The following is a 22479-nucleotide window of genomic DNA, read 5'->3' as shown; positions in this document are numbered from 1 at the left end:
GAGGAAAGGGAGTGGGACCAAGAGCTTGAAAACTTAAGGGACCTGTTGGAGGAGACAGTGTCTGATGAAGGAAGAGGTGAGATTCTGAGAGCTCATTTACTCAATGGGGCTCCTCCTTCCCTGCTTGGTAAATAGCTCATGTTCTATTGAACATGTATTTCTTTGCCAGGCACTGAGTCATAGACAGATAAAGCCCTTGTCTTGTCAAGGTTAGGGCTTCCCTGGTGTCTCAGATGGTAAAGAATCTGCCTGCAATGCTGGAGACCCAGGTTCAATCCCTGGGTTAAGAAGATCCCCTGGAGAAGGGAACGGTTACACACTCCCATATTCTTGCCTGGAAAATCCCACGGACGGAGGAAGTGGGCGGGCTATAGTCCGTGGGGGATCACAAAGAGTCAAACATGACGAGTGACTAACACTTCCACTTGATAGAGGTTAGTAGCTGGGGCTGGAGAGAGACAAATGTTGATTTCATATTGGCACTGATGGGGCTGGAGGGGAGTGTGTGCTCTAAAGACCTGACCAAGTGGTGGTGGAAATGTTTGGAGATGGGCTCTTGAATAAAAGCTGAGACTGGAAAAATCAGCAGAGGTTTAGCTTGGTTGAGAATGATGGTAGGGGAACAGCAATCTGGTGGGGGGAACGGCATATGTGGATGCTTAGAGGCAATGATTTTGAAAAAAGCCATCAAGGCCAAGCGGGACTGTGGTTTACTGTGTTAGCAAGTGTGGGGACGGCAGAAGGGGAGGCCAGAGAAGTCCTCAAGGCTGTTTCGAGGAGCTTGGGTTTTGTCTTAATAGTGCTGGAGCCCCTGAGAGGTTTCACACTGGGTTCTACCAGCGGAGGGTGTGGGAGCCAAATTCTTCACATGCAAGGAGATCAGGCTCAGAAGACATCACAGAGCCACGGGCTCGTGGAGTCAGCTGGGAATGACCAGCCATGGTCTCACAGGCACTGCCTCATCTGTCACCCCCTTGATGGGTCCTTAACAGTGCCAGCCAAGCAGCCCAGGTGAGGCCAGGAAACCAGGCTGGGGAGAGGTTTTAAAAAAAAGAGGAGAAAGACCTTCTAGAAGCATAGGAAAGAGAAATTGTTTTTTAAAAATCAAACTTTTGTTATGGACATTTGTAAGCATTTGTAAGAGCAGAATGAATATTTTAAAGGAGCAATGGACCAATCATTTATCTTCAGTAGGAGACCTGGGTTTGATCCCTGGGTCGGAAAGATCCCCTGGAGGAGGAAATGGCAACCCACTCCAGTATTCTTGCCTGGAGAATCCCATGGACAGAGGAGCCTAGCGGGCTACAGTCCATGGGGTCACAAAGAGTCGGACGCAACTTGGCAACTAAACAGCAGCAGCAAATACATGCATATACACATACACATATATGTAAGAACTGTGGGGTGATAGTGTCAGGCCATGTGCACGTTCTGTCTCCTAACAGCCTTTTCAAGCATCCATGATGACTGTAGCCTGAGTCTTTGACATTGAGGTTTGCCAGTGGTGATGTTCGAATTTCTTGCACACGTTTTATAGACCTTCTTCTGTTAAAAAAAAAAAAAATGCTGCCCCTCCTCCGTCCATATTTTGGAGTAATCCACATTACTCCAAAATGGATGGTCCTCTTTACTTCAAATGAGGTTAGTATTCATAGTAACGCTTCAGTGGTCCCAGATTTGGGGGTGGAAGCCCCTTTGAGCTGGTGTCTGTGTCCTTTTGTTATATCACACCATTCGTCAAACACTTTTTTTTTACCTCCTGGTACAGGAGTTCCAGGTCCACCTGGCCTTTGGAACTAGTTGATTCTCCAAGGAGCCTGGGTTCCTTTTAGTGGGACATCGTATTCAACTATGCCACCCTGAACGCATCTGATCTCAGAAGCTAAGCAGGGTTGGGCCTGGTTAGTACTTGGATGAGAGAAACTGCTTCGTTATAGCAGGTATTCTCAGCGTGGCTGAGATGTCGTCCCACCTGGGCCCTTTCAGTGGAGGGCTGCAGGGTGTATGTTTCTGTGTGTGAGTATGTGTGTATATATGCTTGTATGTGATGTTTATGTATTATGACATTCAGATAACGGGCACAGATCACCAGCAGCAAAGACAGAACACGAGACCACCCAGAAGACCCTGTGACCCCTGTGTGCAGCACTAGCCAAAACCGCATAGCTAGGAGGGCAGAGACCCTCACCCACGCTTAGAACATCTCCACCCCTGCCTCACAGTGCCATTACTTGCCCTCGGAGTAAGGTCACCCACCGGAGGAGGGTGCCCTCTGTGTCCGGCATCATCTCAGACAGCCTTGGTCACAACGGTCCCCAAGTCAGTGTGTGTGGATGACAGAGATGTTTCTTTGGCCCCTGCAGAGACACCTGGAAAAATAAGAGATTTTCCCAGATCTCTAAGTGGAGGGATGGGGAGGCAGGAAAGAGTCGTTCGGGCTTGGGTGTCAGTTTGCTCTGTTTACCTGCCTTGTGTCCTTGGACACATTGATGTCTGCAAACCTCGGTGTCCTCATCTGTACAATGATGGTGATGCCAGTAACTTCCTGGGGTCAGGAGGACTCAGGGGGCAGGTCCTCAGCTAATCTGATGCCTCCGGAGCTTAAGGACCATTGGCAACAGGTAAAACTGAGGCTCAGAGCCAGGTTAACTTGACGGGATGTCAAGGGCAGTGAGTTCATCTTATCATCTATGAAACGACAATGTATAAAGATCCCTTTACGCTGAACAGTCCAGGGATGTTGGTTTTCAGTAGTGGACTTCACTTACCGGACATGGTAGATCTGGGTGGGAGTGAGGGGCTGAGGGTGGGTCTAGCGGGGAAGAGTCCGGGACTAAGGGGACCATGGGCAGGAACTCCCTTAAGCTCCTTATTTTGCCTGATGAGCAGTTGGGTTCCTGAGGCGGGGCTGGCTTCCCCCCCCCCCCCCCCCCGACAAGACACTCATCTTGCTGGGTGATCCAGGGCTGTGCTGGATGTGGGGATGGGAGCTGTTGGTTCCCTGGGGCTTGCTAGAGAAGCCCTTCCATGCTTTTTCTGGGCCTTTCCCTGTAAAGGCCTAGCAGGTACTTTCTTCCGTCCCACTAGAGACAGAATAAGGCTGTAAATCCCGGGACACACATGATGCTGCCACAGTGCCTTAGGGGCCAGCCTGCTTCCCAGCTCGACGTGTGGCTCAGGACAGGAGTGCTTGCTCAGGGACCCTACTGAGTCCCTAATGTAACAGCTGATGGGACAGCAAAGACCCAGACTTGACCTTCCCCGTCAGGACCATAGACCCTTAGGGTCATTGTGGTATTTTCAGCTGGCAATCCTGAATTTTCCATCCCAGGGCCATCCAGGGACTAGAGGCAAGATACTGAGCTCCTGTGGGCCCAGTGGTCCTTGGGACGAGGGTCTTCTTGCCGGCAAAGGAAAGACCTAAAAAGGCAACCCCAAAGTCTGAAGGGAAGCTGAAACACAGCCTCCCTGCTCTTGGGGTAGGGAGGGTGACAAGTCCCGGAGGTGTGGCCGAACACCCCAGTCCACAGTGCATGGATCCGGGGTGTGATATGTTGGACAAGGTGGGGAATTCGGAATAAGATGTCTTGTTCTGAATCCCGTACCAGGAGATGGTGGCCCACAGTCCACCTTAACTCTCTACTCACGGGTAGATTCTGCAGGTGGAGACAGCACTCAGAACTGCTTACCAGCAGAGGGCAGCTGAAGGGTTAACGCTCCCAGCCACCGATGGGGAGATGAGGAGGCAGACCTGCTTTGGAGCAGTTTTCTCAGAGCTCGTGTTGGAGGTTTCCTCCCATTCGCCTTCAAGCCGGGGCATGGAAGGCTCCTGCCTGCCCCTTCCCAGAACATGGTGACTTAAGGGTTAACAGCAGCTGAAGGAGCATCCTCAAACTTCCCGGGCACGGGGCTTTTAACCCACCCCTGCACCTTCAGGGAACCCGAAGGGAAAGGATGTCCAATATGGAGAACAGCTCTGATGATGTTTCTTGCCTCTCTCCCCAGAACCTGGGATCCTCGTCACCAAGCAAAAAGCAGAGCAAGGAAAACACCATCACAGTAAGTGGCTCCCGCGCGGCAGGTGGGGTGGCAGGCTGGGACTCTGGTCCATGGCTGGGCTGTTGCCATGGCAATGTGGACCTCTGAGTAGAAGCGATGCCCAGCCTAGAATCTGGGAAGTTCCGAAGCTTGGATGTAGCTGAAGTTTCCCACCCGCCCCTGCTGCCTTGCCCTAGCCCTTCTTCTGTTGATTTCTTATTTCACTTTTTCTCTCCGGGCAAACACGTGGAAGGATGGTGCTCAGAATGATGCCAGAAACCATTTTTCGCAGGGCAGGCAAGGGAAGGTGGTGTGCGGGAGTGGGTGGGAGGGGGTGGACTGTGCTCTGAGCAAGTGACATGACGTGTAAATTACAGCCATGGCAGGGTGGCTTTTGTGCGGGGTAACTTCTGGAAGACATCAAAGTTAAAAGCAAGAGAAAGCGCCCTAAGAATAGAGTTCCTGATGGGGAAGCAGGCAGCCTCTGCCTAGAGCAGCCACACAATCTCCCAGGGCTCTTCGGAAAGCCTGCCAAGACTCACTGCACCCCCCACCCCACCCCGTGGAGGCTGAAGAGGACCTCCCCCCACTTGCCTCCCCCCTGCCCCAACCCCACATCAGCCTTGTGCTTGGGGAAAGCTGGCACTGAATGTCAGCGTCCCTCCACGTAGAGAAACAACTTGTCCGTCTGCTCAGACAGCACAGAACTTGGAGACGGGAGAAGTGTGGTCCTGGGTATGCGGTTTTGACCAGAGCTGGGGCCGGGGATGGGTCCCTCAGGCCCCATCACACAGTTCTTGCCCTGATGCCCACCCCCTTGGAGATGGAAGTGAGAGGGAGACCCCTGCCCTGGCTCATGCAGGCTGCACATCCACTTTGGAAGAAGCAGTGGGCAAGCACTGACAGCAGCAATCATAATTACTGCCACTGCGTGTGCATTCATTATGCACCAGTAGGATTCTGAGCACCCATTCTAGTCTCCAGTCACTGAGGGATGGGGTGGGTGATTGGACTGAGGTGGGAGTGGGGACAGGGAACCTAGACTCTGAAGCCAGGGTATCAGTCACAGCACTTCTGAGCTGGGCAGCGACCTGGGGATGCTTTCCTGGCCTCTCTGTGTCTCGGTGTCCCCATCTGCACAATGGGGAGATGGTGGGCATGTGCACGCTAGGAATGGTGTAAGGACTGAGTGAGTTCATACCTGGAAAGCCCTTAGAACAGCCTGGCATACAGTAGGTGCTCAGTTCACACTAGTCTCCTCATCGCCCTATTTACAGATGAGGAAACTGAGGCACAGAACAGGACCTCATCCAAGGTCACACAGCTAGGAAGCATCAGGGCTTGAGACCTGTGCCCCCTCCCCTTTTTTAATTAATTTTTATTTGAGTAGAGTTGCTTTACAATGTCAAGTTAAGTTTCTGCTGAACAGTGAAGTAAATCAGCTATATGTATATATATACATCCCCTCTTTTTTGGATTTCCTTCCCATTTAGGACAGCACAGGGCATTGAATAGAGTTCCCTGAGCTCTACACGAGGTTCTTAGCAGTCATGTATTCTATCTATAGTATCAGTATTGTATATATGTCAATCCGCACCTCCCAATTCCTCCACCCTTCCCCTTCCCCCTTGATATCCATACATTTGTTCTCTACGTCTGTGTCTCTCTTTCTGCTTTATAGATAAGACCACCTATACCATTTTTTTTAGATTCCACATACATGCGTTAATATACAATGTAAACAAATACTGTATATTAAAGCATATATCTGAGACCCAAACTCTTACCAACGGCAGTGTCCCCCTGGAAGTTGCCCCCTGAGGTGGGGGACCAGGTGGCTCAGTGTGGGGCCAGCAACAGCTTCCTTGTTACTGGAGCTGATGGGCAGGGCATGGGAGACCCCCACCCCACCCCACCTCCCGGGCAAACCTCCCGTGGGTGCATCTTTGCAAAAAGCCAGTAGGGTGCTAGGGCAAAGTAGGAGCTCCTAAAGTTTCCTGAAATCGGGAGAAGAAAGTGCAAGAGAGGGAATATGTTAGCATTGTAGAAGGAGAGTGAAGAGAGAAGTGAAAAGGGGGACGCAGAGGGTTATGCCTCCCTTGAGTGATGGTGCACCTCTCACGGGGTGGGGCCTGGGTCACCTGCCTTGGTCTGCCTTTCCACCAGAGCTTAGGGCCTTTCCATCAGAGCTTAGGGCTTTGTCTGAGTGGGCTGGGTGTGGCCCTGGGTCTCCTGGCAACTCACCTCCTCCATCCCTGCCTCACCACCTTCCCTCCTTCTTGCCACTGCCCTGCATCACTGCTTCTCATCCAGAGCCTCAGGGGTACTTGTTTAAAATGCGGGTTCCTAGGTTGGTCCCTCCAGGGTGAGGCTATAAAGTTCGGGTTGTAACCAGCATCCCCCAGGGGTTTGAAATAAACGCTCAAGCCTTAGGGACTTTTTGCTGGGAAGACTGAGGAGGGGCAGAGAGTGAGTGAGGAGCAGAGCCCGCTGGCTGTGAACCTGGGTCTGCCGGCTGCCAGCCCAGGTGGCCCTGCTCATCTCCAGACTGGAGGTCAGTGTCCTCGCTGGCCGGCCGGCGGAGCTGAAGACCTCTGTACCTCGGCTCTCTCCCTCCCGGGGAGTACTCTCTCCACCCGCAGCTCCTTCCTCTGAGTCCTGATCCTGCAGAGTTCATGGTTTCCCTGGGAGGTGATGTTGCAGGGGTGGGGCTGAGGGGGGAGCATGGAGCTGGGGCCCAAGCTTTCCTCCTCCTGGCATGTGGGATTGGGGTGAGGACCTCTCGCACGGTCTGACTGAAGGAGCAGAGATTTGCAGGCCTGTGTGGCAATGATGGATACAACCAGGCATCTGATTCTGGCTACCAATGTGGCTGAGATGCAAGGACCCAGGTTCATTCTGATTCTCTGGCTTGCCCCTCCCTCCCCCCACAACACCCTGCCCCACTGGGTCTGGAAGAAGTTTTGAAGAGGCAGACACGTGTGCTGCTTGACAGCAGTGGAGCCCCAGGTAGGGCTGGCGGTGAGTGGGCTTGATTGGAAGTGACGGGCGGTGATGGCAGTTCACAGCCCTCGGCACCAACGCCATGCATCAAAATCTAGAGCATTCAAGAACAGATGACAGCCCAGCCAGCCAGCCACACTCCTGCCCTAGAAAGAGGAGTCTGGGCTCTTCTGGTCCTTGGCCTTGGGTTCTTGGTGTGGTCCCCTGGGGCCCGGGACCCTGGGTGGGAGCTTAGAGGCCAGACGTGTGTGCACTAGGGGGCATTTCTATTCTGCTTTCGTAGGTCCAGCTCTGGCTTCTGCCTCTGCCATACCCTCCCTATTAACCTCTCCCCAGGAGGAGATTCTGTAGAGCAAGATCAAAGCAGTCAATCCTAAAGGAAATCAACCCTGAATATTCACTGGAAGAACTGATGAAGCTGAAGCTCCAATCCTTTGGCCACCTTATGGGAAGAGCCAACTCATTGGAAAAGACCTGAATGCTGGGAAAAATTGAGGGCAGGAGAAGAGGGCGACAGAGGATGAGATGGTTGGATGGCGTCACCAACTCAATAGGCTTGAGTTTGAGCAAACTCTGGGAGATGGTGGAGGACAGGGAAGCCTGGCGTGTGTGCTGCAGTCCATGGGGTGTGAAGAATGGGACCTGACTGACTAAATAACAACAAAGGAGGAAGTTCAGGGCCCATTTAGATGTAAAACCACTGTCTTTACTGTGCCCTTCATGAGGCCCTTTGGCTGGGTTGCACTTGGATTCAAGAGCTCTTGCACCATGATTGGATGCCTTTGTGGGGGCTGTAGCCCCCTTAAGACGCCCCCCAGAGAGATTCGTGGGGCTGCCCTTGTGGTTCTGGTGGAACACCACCAGCTGCTCAGTGGGCCCATTGGGAGCAGAGCAGGTGTTAAGTTACTACGTTTACTGCAGGCTGGAGTCAGTCCCTGAGCGAAGATGCTGCTGATCGAGAGTGATGATCTTGGGAGCAAGAGTGGGAGGGACCCCCGGAACTTTCCCCAGACAGTACAGGGTAGAAGGCATCTTCTTCTGCTCCCCCATCCAGCACCCCTTCCTACTTGCACCCCTGCCTTGGATGGGGACATGGCATAGTTACGTCTAAGCATGTTAGAAGGTCGTGTGACACAGGTTAAGGGCAGGTTAACCTGGCTGGCTTCTGACCCTGGCTCCACCATTACAGATGAAGTTTGCAATTACTCATTATTTCCTTGTTTGCCTTCCTCATCAGGCTGTAAAACCGTTGAGGGAAGAGACCACCCCTTCTGTCTCTAGCCTCTATTCATTGTACTGACAAACACTGACAGCTCCTGTCCCGTGGCTGTGCTGGGACACAGCGGGGAGCAGGGCAGTTTCTCCTCTCCTGGTTCAGACTCTCTGGCAAAGGAAGAGAGATGCTACATAAGCAGTCAGGAGAAATACAAATGGACGTGTGCAAAGTGCTGGAAAGATCTAGCCTAGTGCGCAGCACCAGATAGCGGTTCAACAAAGGTTTGCATGAACCGCGGATGAGCAAGTGTTCCTGGTACAGCCTCATGGATGCAAATACTTCTGTGACCCTCAGTTAATCAAATGAGGCTAGTGTGACCCCGCTCATGGGGTTCCTGGGAGGATGAAGTGAAGATCCACCAAAGCTCTTGGCAGGAATTCTCCCAGGAATTCCACGCGTTTTACTAGTTCCTCCCATGGTGGGGTCGGTGAGGTGCAGTTCTGGAGATGCCCACCAGTGGGGTGCAGGGCTCTGCAAGGATTCAGGAAAATTCCTGTGAGATTCCTGGGCCCGAAAAACGCCAAAATCAGGGTTGACTGAGTGGAGACGGGCACTCTGGGGCCACTGGCCAGTCCCTCTGAGGACTGGTGCCCTCAGAGTGGCAGAAACCACAAGCCCTCTCCCCCAGCCCCATTAGCTTTCCTTCAGTGATGGTTACAGGGCCACTTGTGGTACCGCCCTGCCTTCTAGACCCTGGACAGCACTTTCTAGAAGACCTTTCTATCCCCTCTTGAGTACCTTCAACTTCCTACTCCCTGATTCTAAATGCCCAGTGTAATGGCATAGTTTGTCATTATTACATTTGCAACTGCCATGGGCTACATAATGAAACAAAGATGGGCTGTAATCATCATTATTTGTTGAGGCAAGAAAAGCTGGAACGTGAAATAAGGACCATGTGAGGCTGTGGAATCCGGCCCTGCTTTCCAGAAGGAGACTCCCCTCTGGACATTCTCTGGGGTGTCAGCCTGAAAAGAGGTTTTGGGAAGACCATTGCCTGAGCTGGGTATTGAGAGGCTGGCTGTCCCCCGAGACTGCAGGCCAGTGATGCCTCGGGTGGCTATGGGATGGGCACTGGGGGTAAACTCCCTACCCCAGGGTTGCCTTGGGCACCCACCTGGGCCTTGGTGGAATTCTGTGCTCCCCATGTCCAGGGCTCTCTGGGTCACCCCTGGCCATGGTCCTGCCTCCTGCATCATGTTTCCTTCCAGAACAGGACTCTCTGCCCTTACCAGATACCAGATGCTAGTATCTGGGAAGTGGCGGCTCCTTCCTTGGCTGGAATTTCTTCTGTATTCTCCCCTCCCCCCCCAGACTGAAGGAGGAATATTTACTGGATTTACTTCCAGCCACCCCGGAGCCCCTGAACCAGAGGCTGCGGCTGGGGACCCGTGGACCTGACTCGACTGGCAGAGGAGTTGCTTTGACTTGCAAGGGGTTGTTGTTGCTGTTATTAACCATGAGTGAATTGCCAACACTGGAGAAGGGACTGGCAACCCACTCCATATTCTTGCCTGGAGAATTCCATGGACAGAGCAGCTGGGCAGGCTGCAGTCCATGGGGTCACAAAGAGTCGGACATGACTGAGCAACTAACACTTTCCCTTTCAAGCACTGAGATAATTCACGTATAAATCCTCATTCTCCACTACTGTCAAGTCATCACATAAGTTAACAGCCCTGGACTCTTCATTCTAACCTGACAGCAGTTGGCGGGAGCTAAGAGGAATCTGCTCCCTGCCCCGACAGACAGACCCTCCCCACCCTACCCCATTCTGAATGTGGAGGCTGGTCACCCCTACAACCTGAGCTGCAGTTCCCATGATATGCAGCCCCACACTTGTTTGCATGGCTTTCTGGCAGTGGAGTTTGTGGCTTCTATTCAGAACCTCGGGGATTTTCTGCACTGTTCTCCCCTGAACGCCTGACGACTCCCACTTCATCAGTTGCTGGGATTGTGATGAGGGTTAAAGACTGCCGGGGCTTAGGCCTTGCCTTCCTGAGGCCTTGCAGCTCCCAGAACAAATTAGCAGACTCTCCAGAAGCAGACACAGGGCTTGAAGCAGCATCAACAGGGTCAGCGGCGAAGGCACACCTGCCAAGCAGGGAAAGCCAGGAGTGCTGCAGACAGGCTTGGGCAGAAAAGTCTGAGACAGAGCCCAGAAATCTCCGCACTGCTCTCTCCTGGGCCAGCTAGCCCCAGGCACACACCCGGGATCCTCATTTCCACTCTCTTTGTTCACAGAATGTATGTTGTTGATCAGTTGCTAAGTTGTGTCTAACTCTTAGCGACTCCATGGACTGTAGCACATCAGGCTCCCCTCTCCTCCACTGTCTCCCAGAGTTTGCTCAGATTCATGTCCATTGAATCAGTGATGCCATCCAACTATCTCATCCTCTGTTGCCCCCTTCTCCTCCTGCCCTCAGTCTTTCTCAGCACCAGGGTCTTTTTCAGTGAGTTGACTTTTTGCATAAGGTGGCCAAAGGATTCAGCATCAGTCCTTCCAGTGAATATTCAGGGTTGATTTCCTTTAGGATTGACTGGTTTGATTTCCCTGCTGTCCCAGGGACTCTCAAGAGCCTTCTCCAGCCCTGTAATTCGAAAGCATCAATTCTCCATCGCTCAGCCTTCTTTATGATTCAGCCCTCATATCTGTACATGACTACTAGAAAAACCATAGCTTTGACTATACTCATCTTTGTTAGCAAATTGTTATCTCTGCTTTTGAATATGCTATCTAGATTTGTCATAGCTTTTCTTCCAAGAAGAAATTGTCTTTTAATTTGATATATTTATAGAATATATATCCTGAGATAAAATTCACAAGGTAACCTCTCACCCAGGATGCTCAGCCACTTAATTCCTTTCCCTAGAAGCAAATGATGTCATCAGTTTCCTCCCAGAAATATGCCAAATTGATATCTATTCCTACCTCCTTTTTTTTTTTTTTCTTAACACTAAGACAACAAACTGTAAAATACTATTCCACCTCTTCTCCCCAGCCACCCACCCATGTAACACTGTCCTCTACCTTCCTTATCAGTACAGAAGAACGTCTTGCTGGGCCTTTCACCATGGATATGATTCCTGTCCGTGTCTATCTCATACTTTCTAATGATTCTCTTGCCAATGGATAGTAGAGTTGGGTTCTAGCCTTTTGCTATGTAGACAGAGCTGTGGTGAAAACCGTGTACTTAAGTCCCTGTAACCATGTACCAGGAGTAGGGGAGAATCCTACAAGTAGAGTCACTAGTATGAATATCTGAATATCTGCTGTGTTGTTAAGTCCCGTTGCACTGCTCTCTAAGACAGTTTGGACTGATTCCAGCCCCTGTGGGGTGGGGGTGAATGCCAGTCACCCCTCATTTGAATGCTGACCACCGTGTGATACAAGTGCATGTTCTCTACCAAACTGGCCCTGTAGGGAGACTTCTTGAGTGCTGTATCCTGGGACCAAAGCCTCCCCAGCTTGTCCCAAGCCTCTAGCCAAGCCGTGTTCTCTCGTGTTCTGTGCCTTCCAGATAAACTGCGTGACGTTCCCTCACCCAGACACAATGCCGGAGCAGCAACTGCTGAAACCAACCGAGTGGAGCTACTGTGACTACTTCTGGGTAAGTGGTGCTCCGTGTTCCCTGTACTGTGGTCCCAGGGACCGAGGGTGAGTACCCGAGAAGGGCAGGAGGAGCCTGGAGCTCAAAGCAAAGCAGCTTCTCCAGATGAAGCCTAACAGCTGGCAGTCAGTTGAACACTGGAGGCCCAAAACTTAAGACCCACTTGGAGTCTATAGATTATTCTGTCTAGAGAGTCCACAGGACAAAAATGGAAACTCCAGCCAGTATACAGGTAAGCTGGAGGGTCACCTTAGCGCTCAGTGGTGACAGGAGATGAAAATCAACTCCATGAAAGAAACCTGGGCTCCAGCCTAATCTGTCACTCTTGAAGGTGATCTTGGACAGTGCTTCTCCAACAGCCTTCCTGTCTCTATTAGCGTCACCAGGAGTTTGGGCATGATGTCGGGAGCTCCAGCATGAGCAACTCTGTGGTTCCAGAGCTTTTGTGTTACTTATGGGAACCTCCAGTTTTGCAAGATGAGCAAGTTCTGAAAGGGGATAATGGTGATGGTTGCCCAACAGTGCAAGTATATTCAATGCCACTGAACTGTGCACTTAAAAATGGTTAAGATGATACATTTTATGTGTAGTTTTCCAGAATTAAACATCTTTTGACATATGCCAAGTCCTGCTCAGAAACTCTGGGAGTCTCCTGGACATTTGTATTTTAAAGTTAACAAGGGCTTTGAAAATGAAATCACCCCATTCTGGAATCAGACAGTGGTGATGATTGTATGACCTGTGTATGTATTAAAAACCAGTACCAGATCGTACAGAGGGGTTTCCTTGGTGGCTCAGCAGTAAAATATCTGCCTGCAATGCAGGAGCCACAGGTTCAGTCCCTGAGTCTGGAGGATCCCCTGGAGAAGGAAATGGCAACCCACTCCAGTGTTTTTGCCTGGGAAATCCCATGGACAGAGGAACCTAGCAGTCCACAGACCATGGGGTCACAAAGAGTCGGACACGACTGAGTGACTTAATCACCATCACCAGTGGTACATCTAAAAAAATAAATAAAGTTCTGCAAAGGCTCTAAGGAATCAGAAATTTAAAAAAAAAACTTTATGAAATTTCAACCACCATGCAGAATGAATTATCTACCCTTTTTTAGATTTGCTAACCAAGTTAATATTAAACAAAATTGCTTTTGTCTTCCTACCAAACCTCTTGCACTTTGGAAGCTAGCCAGGGATTCCTGTTGCCCCATCTGTGTTTCTTCTAGATCTTCTGAGATGAGTATGGGGTAGGGATATTGTAGGAAGAACTCTGGCTCTGGCAACAGACACACCTGGAGATGGTGAAGAAAGAGCCCAGGGGCGTGGATGAGCAGGGACCAGACTGTATGATACCTCATAGGCTCCATCAGTGTGTTGTACTTTATTCTGTTTGCGGTATGAACAGATGGTGGAGGGTTCAAACAGGTGGTGGAGGATTGAAACAGGAACAGGATGTGATCTGATTTGTATGTGTCTTAGAACATACGTGCATGTTATGTCGTTTCAGTCATGTCCAACTCTGTGCAACCCTATGGCTCCTCAGTTCATGGGATTCTCCAGGCAAGAATAATGGAGTGGGTTGCCCCGCCCTCCTGCAGGGGACCTCCCAGATCCAGGGATTGAACCTGCATCTCTTACTTCTCCTGCATTGGCAGGCGGATTTTCTTTACCACTGACACATGGGAAGCCCCATGTGTTATGTAGGGAAGGCAGGAGTGCCCATTAACCTCTGAGAGGTCAGGAAAGGTGGTGGCAGCTGCAGAGATGGAGGGGAGGAGCTGAATTTGGAGATGTCATCCAAAAAGAAGAGAGCAGGAAACAGCATGGGGAGTGGACCAGCTTAGACCCCAGGAATGGGTACCCTGGGAGCCAGAGGTCAGTGGAGGGAGGGGGGGTTGGGGAGTGAGGAGGAGTGGGAGAGCCTGCTGCTGGTCAGCACCATCCTGCTTCCATCCCGATTCAGGCTCTCCTGGGACTCTGATACCTACCCCAGAGCTTCATCTCCCTGCCCATCAAGACCTTTTCCTCTCACAGAAATTTCTCTGCTGACACAACCCTTAAAGCCCACTTCTTTGGGCCGGTTTTCCCAGTGTGGACAAATCGCTCGGCCTGTCCATCCTCTCTGGGAGGTGGATTGGGGCTCAGCGTTTTGAATAATTTTTCTGTGACTTTTTCATGAAGATGTAGCATTCATACAATGGAGTACGCACACCTTAAATGTCCTTGGAGTGAGTTTTCAATGGCCAGAGCAGCTGCACTGTGATGTGGTTGAGATGTCAACCCTGGAAACCTGCCCTTTTCCACTCCAGCAGCGGCCCTTCCGTCCAGCTTCTCCCCAGAAGTCATTGCAGTCTTTTAGGCATGTGCAGTGCGAAAGAGGATGGCAAGGCTTGGGGTTGGGGGTACCTGCCCCTGAGGTTATCCACTGTCTCCCAGCTCAATCAAGAAGCTAAAACTCTGCAGAGGATCTAGCCAGCCCCAGCAGCCACCTGATGCCTGTGTTCCTGGCCACCTGCCCTTCCTTCTCTTCATTTCCAGGTTGAGGGGTTGAGAGGCACGGACGTGGGGCAGCAACAGTGGTCAGGGCTCAAGCATCCAGGAGCACTTGGGGGTGAGGGTGCCGGAAGGGGCGTGAGTTGGGGCGGCCGAGACTACCAGCCTCGTCCTCCTCCTCACGCTGAGGTCAGGGTTATTAGCAGAGGCCTTGGGGTCTCTTGAGAGTCCCTTGGACAGCAAGGAGATCAAACCAGGCAATAAAAGGAAATCAACCCTGAGTATTCATTGGAAGGACTAATGCTGAAGCTGAAGCTCCAATACTTTGGCCACCTGATTCGAGGAGCTGACTCATGGGGAAAACCCCTGATGCTGGGAAAGATTAAGGACAGGTAGAGAGGAGTGTGGCAGAAGCTGAGGTGGTTGGATGGCATCACTGACTCAGTGGACATGAGTTTGAGCCAACTCCAGGAGATGGTGATGGATGGGAAGGCTGGCATGCTGCAGTCCATGGGGTCACAAAGAGTTGGACACGACTGAGCAACTCAACAACAGAGTCTTTTTTGGGGTCTGTCTTCCCTATACTCCATTCCTCCCAGCTCCAGACGCTGGTGTCACCTAAGCGCTCCTGCCTCTCTCTCCTTCCTAGGCCGACAAGAAGGACTCCCAAGGCAACGGCACGGTGGCTGGGTTTGAACTGCTGCTGCAGAAACAGCTGAAGGGCAAGCAGATGCAGAAGGAAATGTCGGAGTTCATCCGAGAAAGGTGAGTCCTGGGCCCTCCCCACTCCGGGGCTGGTGATGGCACCCAACGTGGTCCCTGAGCCGAGGGTGAGCCCCACATACCCAGGAGTCAGACTCACGGGCCTTGGGACAAGTCTGGCCAGCAGGTGTGTTGCTTTGGCCTATGTAGTGTTTTCAAAGATTTGAACCAACATTAAAAAAGATTGGTGGATTTCACATTAAAATCTGCATATCTGGCATCTCTTGAGGAGAGCAAAAAGTCTGACCCCATGGCTGTGTATCCCTCATGCAACAGTTGGCTGGAGGTGGGGAGCAGCTCCCCCTGTACTGGGAGCCTGTGCTTCCAGTTTGCCACAGTCCCCACCACTCCTTAATATATCGCCATGAAGACTGCTCAGCTCCTTTGCTTGTCTGTGCATGCACAGCTGCTGTTCTTTAATGTAACAAAAAAGGATGTTACCTTTCTGTTCATCTTTGAGTCAAAACCGTGTCCCAGCCCTGGGCATCCAGAAACACCCACCCCTGCCCCTATCTCTGCCTTTAGGGAATTCAGTCTAATGGGAGAGGTAAGGTCATTATGATAAGAGCAGAGAGTATAATAGTGGTTTGCCTGTGTGTAGATGAGGAAACAATGCATGCCTGCTCAGTCATGTCTGACTCTTTTGCAACCCCCGGACTGTGGCCCGCCAGGCTCCTCTGTCCATGGAATTCTCCAGACAAGAATACTGGACTGGGTTGCCATTTCCTCCTCCAGGAGATCTTCCCCACCCAGGGATCAAACCTGCGTCTCCTGCATTGGCAGGCTGATTCTTTACTGCTTGAGCCATCAGCAAAGCCAAGGAGATTAATTCAGCCTAATGGAAGTGGGGAAAGTTACAAGTGAAAAGCTCCTTTTCCATCTCCCTCCATCCCCAGGCTCTCCAAGTTATGAGACTCTGTTAAGCCAGCATTCACCTGCACACTCAACACACATATGCATACCCACCTTCCTCACACACCTACATACGCACAACTTCATATCTGGAATTTCAAAGGCACACTGGAAATATTTACGGTAAATGGCAGTGTATTTTTGAAATTTTTTTTTTTTTTTGGCCATGCTGAGAGGCATATGGGATGTTGGTTCCCCCACCAGGGTTCGAACCCACACCCCCTGTATTGGAAGTACAGTCTCAGCCACTAGACAGCCAGGGAAGTTCCTCATTGTTTCCTCTTTTATTTATAGCAACAGTAATCCAGTAACAATTCTATGGTATGCTAAAGCACCTGCTTTCCTTTAGGAGGCCTATTTTCTATAGGTATAATCAAATCTTTGCTTTATGACCTATGAAACAGGTAGGAAATTGAGAGATTGCATAGTTCAGGTGTCAGAAAACAATAGTAGAAAGTAGACCAAGAGGAAAATGGCTAGAAAAGCCTAATTTGAACACACTTGCAGTTTATGCGTTCATAAAGATGTCACATTAACAGATGGAACCATACCTGCGAGAACCCTGGTCTTCCCTGGGACAGGTGGACTCCTGAGACTTTCCTCAGTCCACCTAGGGTTTCGTAGGGGCACCTTTCAGAGCCAGGAGGGGTGGGACCTGAAGTGCAGAGACGAGAGCTAGGCCAGGGTGGGAGGCCAGCTGTCCAGTGAACCGCGTGACCTCAGCTAAGGGGAGCGAGGCCGGCACCAGCCCTGGAGAGGAGAAGTCTCATGCTGGTGCACGCAGTTGGCATTGCTGAACCTTTGAAGCTAAGAGTGTGGCATGGTTTTGACATGGTTAGATCTGCTTTCTCGAGAGATCTCCTGGCTGGAGGCTGCAGGCTAACTGTCCATGTCCTCCTGGGGAGAGGAGGGACTAAAGACTCGGTGGATGGAGAGGAAGCGAGGGAGGCAGGCTCGAGAGGATGTGGAGATGGCAGAGGTGGTGGTGAGAGAAGGATTGAGACTGGGCCTCTCAGCATTGACGTGGGAAGTGATCATGACCCCCGAATGCTGCCCAGAGACTCGATCAGGTCCTTCTCTTTACATCCTTTCACGCTTCAGCTCCTGAGAAGCCAAGAAGCAAATGCTGCAGCCCTGGGAGCATCTCTGGATTTGTTTCATTTGCCAGATGATGGACTAGGGACCTCCCTGAGGCCCAGCCGTCTGGCCAGCTCTGGTCGTCACAAGCATGGCTCCTCAGGGGACCGCTTAGACAGTGACTAATACCATGACAACATGTTTTACACAGTTGTGGCAGATAATACAGACCCCTTCCCAGAGAGCTGCCTTGAAAGTGTGTCAAGGGCCTGCTGGAAGTGAAATCCAAGGCAACTTCCCTCTCCAGGGATGTGGCCTGCGCTGTGCACCACTGGTTTCCATGGAGATGCTTGCACCCTGCAGGCTGGGAAGTTGGCAGCCTCAAGGGCTGGGAGAACGTGGACAGGGTTCTATTCCTGTTTCTTAGACACTGTGGCTGCCTTGCAGACTCTCATGCCAGAGCACTCCCCAGGGGGCAGGGCAGCCGTGGTCCATGACCAGTTACGTCTCTTCAGTTAAGTGTTTGCCATGTGTCCAGCCCTGTGCTGGGATGACCACTTTTCATCCTCACACAGGCAGCAATGCCCCACTCTACAGATGGAGGTTCAATTTCTTCTTTCATTCAGCTCATATTAAGCACCTACTGTGAGTTGAGTGGAAAGACAAGAGCCACATACTTGCAGAGCTTATGGTCTTTACACTGTTAATAAGCAGCAAAGCTGCAGGTCGGATCCACGGTCTAGCTCTGAGGAGCTGATGTGTTGGGTTTTCTCCCTTTGCAGGATAAAGATTGAAGAGGAATATGCAAAGAACTTAGCTAAGCTCTCTCAGAACTCCTTGGCTGCACAGGAGGAGGGGTGAGTAGGAGGAACAGTGATGGGTGTAGGGAGGGAGAGGGGCACTCAGGAAAGCGGGGGGGGAATCCCTTTTCACTGATCCCTGGTCATTGCCATGGTCCCATATGGATAGGGAGGTCTCCATACACCTGGCTGAAGGTGGGTGCCTGTGATTCAAAGTGGGCATTCATGGTTCATGGTGAACATTCTTGGTTCAGGTGGGCATTCGCAGCTCCAGCTGGTCAGCTATGACTCCAGGTGTGGACATCCATGCTCAAGGTTGCACGTCCACATTACTGACTCGTTATTGGCCAAGGGCCTCCTGCCAGATGCTAGAGTATTCCAGGACCCCCTCTGCCCTTTCCCCAGTAGCTGGGAACCAGCCTCCAGACTCCCTGCCCTGCTCCCCTGTCTCTGAGAGCAGGCTGGCAGGAAAGTAGATGTGGGGGGATTCCACACTTGGCTCCTTGGTTGGAATTCTCTCCTGTGAGTCTGGGTCCAGGCTTCCCTCACCCTACAGCTATGACCATCCAGACCTCCTTGGGTGGGACCTGGGCTGGGGGAGGCCCAGCCCTACCCTCCTGGCCACAGAAGGGTCCCTAGTTGGGGGAAGACTGCTGCCTTCTCCACTCCGTATGTTAACAGTTTCAGCCTGCTGGTGGTAATGCAGAATGGCACAGCTGCTATGGAAAACAGTTTGGCAATGCCTCAGAAAACTAGTCAGAACTCCCATAGGACCCAAAAAATTCCATTCCTAGGTTTATATCCAGAAGAACTGAAAGCAGATATTCAAATATATGTACATGAATGTTCATAGCAGCATGATTCATTATAACCACCAAGTAGAAATAATTGTCCATCAAGGATGAATGCATAAGCAAATTTTAGTCTGTCCACATTGGCTATATGGATATACAAAGGAATGTTATTCAGCCATAAAAAGGAATAAAGTACTGATCCTCGTTACCATGTGGATAAACCTCAGAAACATTATACTAAGTGAAAGAAGCAAGATGCAAAGGTTGTATGTTGTAGGATTCCACTTAGAAATGTCCAGAATAGACAGATCCATGGTGGTTATCAGGGGTTGGGGGAAAAGGAACTGGGAACAACTGTTTAAATAGGTACAAGGTTTCCTTCTGGGGTGTGTGTTCATCTACTCAAGTTACTCTAATAGAATACCATGGGCTGAGTGACTTAAGCCATATGACTTAAGCCTTAAAAATGTAATTAATCCCAATTCTGGAGGCTGGGAAGTCTAAGGTCAAGGGGCCGGCAGGCTTAGTGTCCCGTAAGAGCTCTCTCCTGTGTTGCGTGTCTTTCCCTTGGTGAGGAGAGAGAAGAAACTCTCCAGTATCTCTTCCTATGAGGACACACATTCTATCAGATCAGGGTCCCACCCTTATGACCTCATTTAACCCTAATTGCTTCCTTAGAGTAACAGATAAATGTCCAAATAACAGTCACACTGTGGGCTAGAGTTTCAACCTATGGATTTGGGGAACACAAGCTTTCAGTCCATCACAGGGTGATATTGATAAAAAATTCTTTGGAACTAGATAGAGGTAGTAGTTGCCCAGGATGGCGAATGTAGTAAATGCTTGTTCTCTTTGAAGTGGTTAATTTTTTGAAAAATATTTCTTTAGCTGTGCTGGATCTTAGTTGTGGCATGTGGGATCTAGTTCCCTGATCAGGGGTCAAACCCAGTGCTCCCCTGCATTGGGAGCACTGAGTCGTAGCCATCAGGCCACCAGGGAAGTCCCCTGGTTACATTTGTTAAGTGAATTTCCCCTCAATCATAAAGCCAGAATCTCAGGAGGTAAGAGATGAAAGGCCCCCCGAGGTCCTCTCTCTGGTCTGACCTCCCTGCAGTGCAGTCTCTATTTGAATCCCTCCTGTGAAGGGAAGTGAGCCCCTGGGGATGGAAGATACTCTGTCATAGTCACTGGAGAGCCGTGGTGTTGAACAAGCCTGAATCTGCCTGCACGGCTTGAATCCTCCAGGGAACAGGGCTTTGATTAGGGCCTCTTCATGGGCTCACCATGCAGCCAAGAGGTTGAAATGGTTTTCACTGACCCAGCAGGCCACAAGCCACAAGATTGCCCTGCATGGCCAGTGTCCCTTCCAGGGACATCAGTGAAGCTGGCTCCAGCCTCCTCCTGCTCCATGTACCCAGCCTGAGACCAGGGCAAGAGGGGACCCATGAGGGAGTCTCCCCTCTGAACTGAGGATGGAGCTTTCTTAAGTGTTCCCAATGCCCTGCAGTGCAGCACTGCTGCCCCAAAGAAATTCCACCTCCTCGGCCTGGGCCGCTGCCAGAGACACTCCGTCCTGCCCACACACATGGCATATGCTCTGGGCTGCACAAGTCCAGAGTCAGGCCTCACCAGCATGCTGTACACGTGTGCAGCCGCAAACACAGGCAATCCACCACACACTCACAGTCGTGGATCGGTATTGCTCACCTGCAACACGGCCATGAACACATACCCCATCAGCCCTGTACCCACATCCCGCACCCACACACACGCTTCTTCAGGAGGCACATGGGCCACCGTTCACAACCTGCAGCCCCACCACTTTGCATTCACACATGGCTTTGGACGTCAGCCCATCCACCTGAAACTTTCAGAGCATGACACTGGAGCCTAGAGACGTGGGGTGGCCTAGGAAGATGCTGATGGGGAGACTTGAGTTGCCCTCAGATTCCACAGGGTGTGTGCAGAATAAACAGAATCAGGAGATGTATCCTGACTTCAGTTTTGCTCTCCTGTGTGGAAAGGATTTTGGTCTTTCTTGGTTGGTAACTGTGACAGTAACATGGATTTTGATTTAGCAGGCCCCAGATGGTGTTCTGGAACAGAAATTATGTCTTGGGGTTTTTGTTTGTTTGTTTTATTCCCATCAACCTCTTATCACTGTCTTCAGTGAGAGAATTTCTAAATGGCTTTTATCCTAAGTTGTGATGTGGCTCCAAGGCTGGCTAGGATATTGCAAGGGGGCTGGACCAGCTCAGATAGGCGTGTCCGCGTGTTTGGAGTGATGTCCTCCTGCCTGCGGGGGCCCAACCTGGCAGTGGGGCCAAGGACTTGGTCCTAAGTATAAAACTGTGCTTCCGCCTTTCCTCCCAGTAGTCCAGATGGCAGTCTCAGGCCACTGTCACTATCCCTGGGCCAGTTATTGACCGTGTGCTTTGCTGACAGCTGACTTACAGACACTCAGCACCAGCAGGGCTTCTGGGCTCTTGTTCAAATCTCCCGCAGGCTGGCAAGTAGCTTAGCTGCAGGGAGAAATACCCCCTTTGACCCCACTGTCATGGAGCTCCTGCTTCTCCCCAGGACTGCTTCTATGAGCAGTTGACTTTTATCCTAGTTGTGCAATCCATCTGGAGGTTACCTGTGTGCGTGGCATGGGGTCAGGGGCAGGATTTCTTTTTCCCTATGGGTGTAGAGTTGCCTCTGCACCAGGTGTTGAAAGGCTGTCCATTTCTCCATGAAGATGCTTGGCATCTTTATTGCACAAACATCACCCGAATTTGGATAAATCTTTTTCTGGACCTGGTATTCTGATCCCGTATCTGTATGACTCTCATGACTCCTTCCACTCCCTCCTTATCCCCACCCCAGGCCCTCTACCCATCTGCCCAGTCAGGTGAGGGCACACGCCACCCAGCATGGCCCCAACCCAGCTCCCAGGAGCTCAGGCCCTTCAGGCCAAGACAGACGTCAGCAGCTTGCATCATCCCAATTCCCCATCCCTTCTCGGGTGGGCCCCCCAGCCAGGATCACCCAAAGGGACCTTTGTTTGCTGTCTGACTCCTAGATAAAATCAGTCAGGCACTTCCCGTAAACACCCACCCTGGCCTAAGCCAGCACCACCACCAGACAGGCCTGGACTCTGATCACAGGGGTCCATTCTGTTCTGTTGGGTAATTTTCAGCTGCTGGCTGCTCGGCTCAGAACCCAGAAGCCTCACAGCAGGCTGTCTTTTAATCAGGTTTTGCCACTCAAGTTTAATGAATTCTCTGGGGGAAATGGTTTTTTGATGAAAGGAAGTCAACTGACCATTCAGCCCTGGTATACTGGCTGGGTGAAGAGGTCTCGAGCAAGAATGCAGGGGTTTCAGTGGAAAGATCAGAGAGGTTCAAGAGTTCTCAACCAGGGAGATTGGAGCGTGGGGGCATGCGTTCAAAAGTCCAGGGGACTTTAGGAGATTGCTTGTACTTGGAACATCTCTTTCAAGTGGAAGTGATTTAGCTTGGAGGACTCTGCCTTTCTCTGGTTGGCTGTGGGCAGTGCTGGGGCTCACCATCCAGAATCGGTTCTAGAGCGTGGGTGGGGAGGCCACGTTCCTGAAGATGGGGATGGCAAGCCTTCTCAGCTTTGTGGGCGGCCCTAAGAGGTCCCTAGACCCAGGTGGTCCATCTTTGCCGCCCCAGCCCAGAAGTCAGGCCGCTGTAAGTTTGCCTGCAAGCA

General features: G+C 51.2%; 1 protein-coding gene across 5 annotated transcripts in view; it reads left to right on the top strand.

Moving 5' to 3' along the window:
• The window catches only part of GAS7 (growth arrest specific 7), a 201060-nt gene that overhangs the window by 155328 nt on the left and 23253 nt on the right, over positions 1-22479 (top strand). For all 5 annotated transcript variants that reach the window (XM_070479098.1, XM_070479097.1, XM_070479102.1 and 2 more), the window contains 4 exons: positions 4006-4059; positions 11839-11928; positions 15067-15182; positions 17951-18025. In XM_070479098.1, the coding sequence (XP_070335199.1) occupies positions 4006-4059; positions 11839-11928; positions 15067-15182; positions 17951-18025 (335 nt within the window). The remainder of the gene's footprint in view (positions 1-4005; positions 4060-11838; positions 11929-15066; positions 15183-17950; positions 18026-22479) is intronic.

This window comes from Odocoileus virginianus, chromosome 17 (genome assembly GCF_023699985.2).
Source record: "Odocoileus virginianus isolate 20LAN1187 ecotype Illinois chromosome 17, Ovbor_1.2, whole genome shotgun sequence".
NCBI lineage: Eukaryota > Metazoa > Chordata > Mammalia > Artiodactyla > Cervidae > Odocoileus > Odocoileus virginianus.
Note: the sequence above shows the minus strand (reverse complement) of the source record. Positions and strands in the feature narration are given on the sequence as shown.